The sequence below is a fragment of the Pteropus vampyrus genome, unplaced genomic scaffold (genome assembly GCF_000151845.1).
Source record: "Pteropus vampyrus isolate Shadow unplaced genomic scaffold, Pvam_2.0 Scaffold304, whole genome shotgun sequence".
Lineage (NCBI taxonomy): Eukaryota > Metazoa > Chordata > Mammalia > Chiroptera > Pteropodidae > Pteropus > Pteropus vampyrus.
Window position 1 is genome coordinate 430,989 of NW_011889085.1, and position 8,138 is coordinate 439,126.

The 8,138-nt window shown below is 60.7% G+C and overlaps 1 protein-coding gene across 2 annotated transcripts in view; it reads left to right on the top strand.

The window, feature by feature from the left end:
* The window catches only part of ATF6 (activating transcription factor 6), a 94,261-nt gene extending 86,448 nt beyond the window's left edge, over positions 1–7,813 (top strand). For both annotated transcript variants that reach the window (XM_023521483.1, XM_023521482.1), the window contains exon 16: positions 6,940–7,813. In XM_023521483.1, the coding sequence (XP_023377251.1) occupies positions 6,940–7,148 (209 nt within the window). In that variant the 3' untranslated portion in view covers positions 7,149–7,813. The remainder of the gene's footprint in view (positions 1–6,939) is intronic.
* Positions 7,814–8,138: the final 325 nt, after the last annotated feature.

The following is an 8,138-nucleotide window of genomic DNA, read 5'->3' on the forward strand; positions in this document are numbered from 1 at the left end:
TGACCTAGTCAAAGAAAACACGGGTCCGGCCTGTTCCTCCCTTCCTTAAAACTCTCCGGTGCTTCCTCGCTGCCTCTGGGGTAAACCCGAGACTTGCTGGGAGTGGGGCGCATGGCTGGATGGTAGGGGGCGTGGGGGGGTGGCGACACCTCGCACAGAACCGGCTCGCGCTTTAGGCATGACCGTTGCTCACCTCCAGGACCTCCCCACCTCCGAGCAGGTGAGCACCCGCGCGTTCAGCCGGAGTGTCGCCTCCTCGCCCCCAGGCCGGGAGGGCAGCCTCTTTGTTCCCGTCGCACCGTCCAGGGGCACACTTCACGGCCGCGAGGGAGCGCCATGCTGTTTACGTAGCTGCCTCCCAACCAGACGGCGCCGCCTTGGTCCGGGGCCAGGCCTTACTCATCTCTGCCCCCAGCACCCAGCGCAGCGCCCAGCGCATAACAGCTGCTGGGCGAGTGTTTATGTAACTGAATCACGTTGATCGTATGAGCTCGTCCCACTGGGAGAACATCTGCCCTGCCTCACACATCTGAGGAAAGCCCTGTTTATTATGCTCTGCTAATTGACTGCTGTGCTACATATTAAATTGGATATTTTGGTCCTTGCTTCAAAAATAAGGTTAAATCGAGCATATTCATAGCCCTGTTAAGATTACATAGTGCCTGTTATGTAATCTCCGCTGCCGTCTGGGGTGGCTTGCTGTGCTGGGTGGTGTTTCAGTGGGATGAGCTAACAGCGTAGAAGTCACAGGTCACCGTGGGTCTGTGGAAGGTCGGGTGCTGAGCCTTCCCTGTTTTAAAATCTGTCTTTTTGAAAGATCCCAAGAAAGGCAGGTCCTTTTAAGCACATTGATGGCCTGCACTTCCTAAGTCATAAACCAACCCCATTTTCTGCCCTGTGCCTGGCTCCCAGAGAGGTTGGCGGTGACACAGCACGTGGCACCATGTGGCAGCTCCAGTAGCTTCCCCCAGGGGGCCCAGGAGGGGGAGGCGCCTGGATCCTGGTGCCAGGCGTCCTGCCAGGAAGCGAGCGCATCAGGACATCTTACCTCGACGAAGCGGGGAGCTTGCCAGGCTCCCTAGTGCCCCCGTAGCCCTCGGGGCGGCAGTGGGGTGGCAGTGCCGACGCTGGCCCCCTTTCCTCCGTGCGACAGAGGCGTACCGCTGCCAGCTTGTCTTCTCTCTCTGTGCACGGAGCCATCTTGCTCAGCAGGCTGTGGTGCCGTGTCCAGGCTCCCCCTGGGCCCCTACTCCACTTCTGGGGGATGTCAGGGGGTGCATCAAGCAGAGGGCCACCGTGTCTGCGCTCATGCCCTGACTCCTCGCCCTGCGTGGCACCACAGGGAGCTGGCATTGCCCCGCCCCTGAGCAGCACACGGGTGCAGGTGCACGACCCACAGACCTCGCCAGCCGCCATGGCGGGGATCGGGCCAGACCCCTGGGTCACTGACGCCCAGGGCTGCCCCCGCGCCCAGATGCTCACTCTCTGCCTGACAGGCCCTTGCCCCAGGTCTCGATGGAAAAGTCACCTTTGCACCAGAATTCATCTTCCTGGGCAGGCCTTCCCAGACCACTCTTTGCAAAGTGCCTGTCCAGCCCCCGCCGACGGGTGCCCTTCTGTGCCCTGGTCTGTCCCGGTCTTCACCATATGAGGCACAGTGCGACGCCGTGTCTGATCCTCCGTTCTCCGTCTGCCCTCCCTCTGCAGAGTGGGGCTGCTCGCGTCTGCTGTGTTCTCAGAGGACCGTGCTCTTTGACCCGGTAGTAGTCACTGGAGAGGTTCCATGGGTTCTGGACTTTATAGAGAAGTTTCTGGACTTCGGTTCAGTTTTATTGGGTCTTGAATTTTAGACTACGACACCGTAAAATAGTTTTCTAGTACTCAGTGTCGGTGATTTAAGTATCAGCAGCAAGAGAGTTCCTGGCCATCCCTAGAGTTGGGCCCCAGATCCCACAAAAACCCACACTGTGTCCTTGGGCATGAATCAGCCTCGTGTCTACGTCACTTAGCTTTCAGGGTGAGTTCGGACCCCAACCCAGCCTTCCCGTGGGCCCCCTTGTTGCTGTGCCTGCCTAAAGTTCACTTGTTTTCAGTTTTTGTTGCACTAGTTGGAATTACATAATCAGATGTCAGTTCGGTGGTCTGGAAACTCAGTTCGAATTAAGAGTTTTGGTAGTCACTTCCTGTTTAGTGGTCTTTCAGGGGCAGGGGGAGATCAATGACTAATGAGAGGCCTCCACATGTACGGGTAGCACCTCATGGGAGGCGCAGGTGGGCAAGAGAAGGGTACTTGTGACACCGAGTCCCTGAGCAGTGACAGGATCAGGCAGATCCCTGCAGACACCCTCGGCACTTGCCCGGGCCCGGGCGGAGCTGACCTGAGCAAAGTGGGAACTCGAGCATGTAGCACAGGCCCCTAGATTCCCAGGGGATAACTTCCACCTGGTCACCTTCGAAAGAGCCATTGTCGATGGCTCTGAATTAAAAGTACCAACTCGAGGTTGAAGAGAAGCGACTTTGGCCATGATGCAGAGACAGGGTATTCGCAGGACAACTTGCTGCTGCCACATTTCCGGAACTATTCTGGACGGCGCTTTCTGCTGTTGGGGCCCGGAATGGTGGGACGTGAGAAGGCAAAGGCTCACCGGATGGCGTGACGGGCGGGTGAGGACAGCCTGGGATGCACGGCGCTCCAGGCCCACAGACGTGTGTAGTCGGCCCGGAGCTCCCAGCCGGGCAAGCTCTCCCTCAGGGAGGCTCCGTCGCTCGGTGCAGCAGTTGGCAGGTGCTGCTTTGTGTCGCAGTGCGGAGACGACGCCCCGCCACCTGCCTGCAGGCCTCCCAGCCCAGGTCTCTCCTGTTAGGGAATCTCTGTTTTTAATTTCTTTGGGTAAAAGGCAGACCTGGAGTTCGCGGGGAGCTGTCCCTGTGGCTCCAGAGAGTCCCACGTGGGAAGCACATGTCCCACCTGCAGTGTGACTGCTGCTCACTCAGTGCGTTTCCCCTGGCGGGAGAGGGTCTGGTTCTACTCCCCCAGCCCTCCCGCCAAAAAAATATGCCAGACGTTGCTTAAAGGAGCCAGGCCTTCTTCTGCGAGTACCCCACGGAGTTCGGCGAAGTGGGGCGTCACACGTGGGTCATGAGGGAGACGTGGACACAGAGCCCTCGGGGAAGGCCTCTTTGGGGGGGGCTGGACTGGGCGCGGGAGCGGGCGGCACAGCCGAGCCAGGGACACTGGCGGAGGCAGCACACGCGGGGGTCGTGGCGCTCGACCCCAGGACTCGTGTGGGTGTGACAGTCGACACCCTTGTCTGCTACGGAGCCACTTCCTTTCCCTCTCACTGCTTCGTCTCCCCTTCTTACCCTGTCTTTCTGTTTTTCTGTGTCTCTCATGACGTGTGAATGGCGGTTTTCATCTACCGCGCATGGCCCCCACAGCCGCCTGGATTCGGGCACAGACACCACAGCCCGTCACTGCCTGTCACCGGTCTAGCTCACACAGCAGACTGCGTCTCCTTAGGATTCGTGACGATTCTGGAAAGAAATCTGTTTCATCACACGGACTTGTCCGCACGGCACGGGCGAAGCCTCGTCAGTTTCAGGTTAAACTCTGAGGCGTCGCGTGTTTCGTCCGGTTTGTGCTCGGGGTTCGGGTTTGTGGTCAGTCGTCATCCGCTAGCAGCCTCTTGGCGCCCCGTCCGAGCTCCGTTATTGGGTGTCTGTAGCTGCCCGCGGTGTCCGGCGTCCCGGCACTGTGCCCATTCGGAAGGCCCAGGTGTGGCCAGCGGCCGGGGGACAGCGGGCCTGGACGGCCCCTGCACGCGCCTCCTTGTTACACTGTCGCCGAACCGCCAGACTCGCAGGCTTCCTGGGTCCCACGGCTCCCAGGAAAGCCTGCGTGCGCTTCCCCGCAGGTCACCCCCTGCGGTGAGTGCTGGCGTTGGCAGTGGACACCAGGCCGTGTGCGGGCGACGCTCCTGGCCAGTGTCCGCTGGCTTAGACCCCGCTCCGGCGCAAGTGATGAGCAGCACTTAAAATGTGTCCTGCGCAGGGGTGGCCAGTGCCAGCTGTGCTCACAGCCCTACGGCAAGGGGCGATGGGCTCCCTCTGCCCCTGGAGGAGTGCGTGTGGGCGCGTGCCCGGCGGGGGCTGGCACAGCTGTTTCCCCGCTCATCCTGTGGCCAGGATAGTCGGGAGCCCGGCGGCAGGGGGAGGCCGCCCCCTGACGGTCCGGGGCGGGGCACAGAACCGCCCAGAGAGCTGCGCTGCAGGGCGCACAGCGCGGGCCAGCCGTGTTGCTACAGCCCCTTCACTGTCCGGTAGACGTGTCGGGTGATCTGGGACTCCCAATGGCGTGTCGCATCAAACCCCGCAGGACCCAGCCTGTCGTGTAGAAGGGGCTCCGCGTGCAGCGGGGGCACACGCACGCTCTCCGCAGCGTCTCCCGTCCTGCAGCGCTGTGCTCGGCCCACAAGTTGCTGCCGTCAAAACGGAGGGAAGAACAAAACCCTCTCAAAGGCCCCGGACCCCCCTGCCCGGGTCTCCTCACGCACGGGCTGTGGGGTGACACTGCCGTCCCTGCCACGGCTGGGGCCTCCTGGGCTTGGAATCCGGTCGCAGCTTTAGTTTCCCTGGAAGCGTCCGCGCTTGCGGCCGGGTTTCCATCTCTTCTTGAGGCTTAGGTGTCAGGGAACGCTGGTCCCAGGCTGAGCCGCGCGCTCTTGGCCTCTAATTGCTTCTGCAGGTGCTCGGCCTGCGTGAGACCTGGTCTTGATCTTAAACTGTTCTCCGGACTCCGAGTTAATCCAGGAAAGCAGTAAAAATAAGTAATGTGTATTGCATGCCTCTGATACATGTGTTTTCCATTAGCGGGTCATCTGCGCCCCAGGGTGTGTGTGCGTATGCGCGCGCACACACACACACATCCGCACACACACCCCACACCCCCTTCAGTTTTTCTGAACTGGGCGGGGGGGGCATGGTTCCAAAAGGAGACAACTGTGGCACCTTGAAATCTGAATGCGGCGTGCGTGCTGGATGGGAGGCCTGCGAACACGTCACCGGGCTGTCTCTTCCATCGCCTCCTTTTTGGAAAAGAAAACACTTTGATAGGAAATTGACTAATTACGGGCATCCAGATTTATTTCTTTGAAGATAAGGAAGTGATCGAATAGCCATTGCAAAGTGGTGGGACTTGTGGAGTTGGAGGTGAGGTTCCGTGGCAGTGGCTTTAGGGACCAGGTAGGGTTAGTTCGTGCCCAGCAGCTGCCAGCTTCCTTCTTGTCGCGCACGCTGGGGGAGAAGGGAATCGGCCCCAGCGGCTGTCAGAGGAGCGCGTTGGAGGACGTGTCATGGGACGTTCATCCTCAGGGAAGGCCGTTTGAAAAATCGGAACAGATGACCAGCCAGCAGAAGTGGAGGGGCGGTGTCTTCCCCCGGCTTTAAAACAGACTACCTGCTTATGACGCTTACCGGGTGCAGGTGATGAGATCTAACGGTCTTTAACTTTGGGGGTGGGTGGGGTCGGAGACCCCACAGAGAATCTGGTGGAGCCCATCTCCAGAAAAACGCACACACATTTAAAGCTTTGCATGCAATTTTAGGGAGTTTATGGACCCTGACTAAGACACCCGGCTTGGAGCTCCGTAAGTGTGTCCTGGCCTTGTAGGTGACAAGTCCCACAGCCTCGTTCTCCCGAACGTAATGGAATCTGAGGATCAAATGACACACTTTGGATTTCCTTCCTCCTGATCTGTAATACTTGCTATGCACAACGTCTAAGTACAATGAAGATAATGGAAGGAATAGAAAGGGTTCTATTTTTAAATTCAGTTTTTTTGACCTAGAGTAACCAAATGTTTAATTTTAAAACTCTGGTTGGCCCTATATCATCTTCATAAAAAGGCAGCAGAGAACGGGGCCTTGGCCAGCGGCCACTCTTCCCGGTCCCATAGCCAGCTCTGGAGTCCCAGATGAAGATGCAAACTGAGACGCCACGTTGACGACTGGCTCCCTTCCGAGTTCACACATCTTCTGTGTTGCTAGGAATGTCCAGCTGGGCTCGAAAGATATTGTCTGTTTATAATTCTCTCATCCGTGTCAGGCCCAAGTTGCACTGACCACAGTTGGAAAATGAGCACCCAGAGTTCCAATCAGGAAGTAATTTGGCCCTGAAGTAACACGCTCCATCCTCTGCGGGGAGGGAGAGGACGGTGGCACGTGCATTCCACTTGCAGTAGTTGCCGTGTGGCTGTGTGGTGTCCCGTCCCCTCTGCAGACAGCCCCCGGCACTCCCTTCAGGCCCAGGTTGGGAACGACCTTGTCTTTTTGTCCCTGGGGTCCAGAACTCGGGAATTCTGAGGCGAAAGGTCAGCCTGATACGGGGGGAGGTGATCCAGCTCTCTGGGAAAGAGCATGTCGGCTGCCCGTGCCCGTCAGCCTCTGTGCTCTGTGCATCCGAGGCAAGCCCTGTGACCGTCGTCACGAAATTGGAGGTATCACTGAGGAGGAGCCAAGCAGTCCCGGCCCAGGCCGCCCCGCACTCACGTGACATTCTGGTCCTGTGACAAGTGCTGCTTCCCACTGCTGAGGGGTGGGCCGAGGGCTTACGAGTTCCACTGAGACCTCCCGTGGTTCCATCACTCCAGTTGTGACTCAGTGCATGGGAGTGAGTATGTGGGACGTGACATCTGGGGACAGTCCGTGGCATTGACTGACGGCGTCCAGCTCCTACCGACCCAGTGAGGTATGGTTTAGGAAGTAGAGTTGAGGTGAGGATGGGCCGTTCAGGCACCCCACCTGCTGAGGCTCTGCTCAGTGACGTAAGTCCCTGGTCCCCTGGAGGGTACTGAGTTCACGCCCGTAAAGCTGGCCCGGGCTGGCGCTCATGGCGGGGTGCACGCTCTCTGGACGTCACTCACCCCATGTGTTTCTCCGCAGAGAATGTGATCAACGGGCAGGATCACGAGGCGATGATGCAGATCGACTGCCAGGTGATGGACACCAGGATCCTGCACATCAAGAGCTCGTCGGTGCCGCCGTACCTGCGCGACCAGCAGAGGAATCAGACGGACACTGTCTTGGGCTCCCCTCCCGCGGCCGCGGCGGCAGCGCGCGTGGTCAGCACCATCCCCGAGTCCCTGCGGTAGTGCGGCCGGCGGGGCTGGCCGCGCTGGACCAGGGCGAGGGAGGCGCCCCCTCCGCCTTCCCGGTGGCGGCAGAGCTGCCTCACAGAGTTCAGGGACAGGAGAGGCGCTGCCCAGGAGGCCGCAGCACTGGACCCGCAGGGGGCGTGGGCCCCGCCTCCTGCCCTGTGGCCGCACTAGGCCCCGCCCCGCCCGAAGTGCTGTCACCTGAGCTTTGTGCCCTGTTGTCTCCCGTCTCCCTCCGCCGCGCGGCCTTGCTCTCCGGCCCCGTAAAGAGACGTCTGTGCCGCGCCGTCGCTGCGGGCGGACCCCGATGCGAGCCCCACCTTCGCGCTGCGAGCCCAGGGCGGGCACTGGGCTTTCCGGGGAGCAGCCTGGAGCGCCCCGAGATACTCAGTGGTCTGGAGCTTCCGAAAGCGGGGAAGCCCCGCGTGGGGCCGGGGCCGCGGCTGCAGCCTCGAGACCATGAGGCAGCTGCGGGGTGCTCGGTGCGCGCGGGGACGCGGGGCGTCCTGTTCCAGGCCTCCGGACCCCGTCTGCCGAGAGCCCCCGCCCTCCGCACAGCTCCGCCAACGCGCCGAAGCCGGGATCGGGGACACGGTTCCTGCGGACGGAGCAAAAGAGCTTTATCTCCGGGGGAGCGGGGAGGGCGGATTTTATCCCTGAGACTCCCGGCCAGGAGGCCGCGGACGCCTGCGGGGCACGTCTCCTCGGGCCGGGCCGTCCTGTTGTTTCTCCAGCGGAAGGACAGTGACAAGCCTTTGTGCTGCCCCGGTCGCAAGGACCGCGCTGTGCTCACGCGCTCACGCCCCGCCCTGAGCGCCGCTCCCCTCGGGTGCGCACCCTCAGGTTCCAGAGTGACGTCCTCCGTCCTGTGACCCTTCCGGCCCTCACGGACCCCATTCTGCAACCACTGCCCCTCGCCCTCCCGGGTGCACTGGACGTGCCTCCCTCCCCAGAGAGGAGGAGACCCCGGTCACCTGCTCCAGGGCC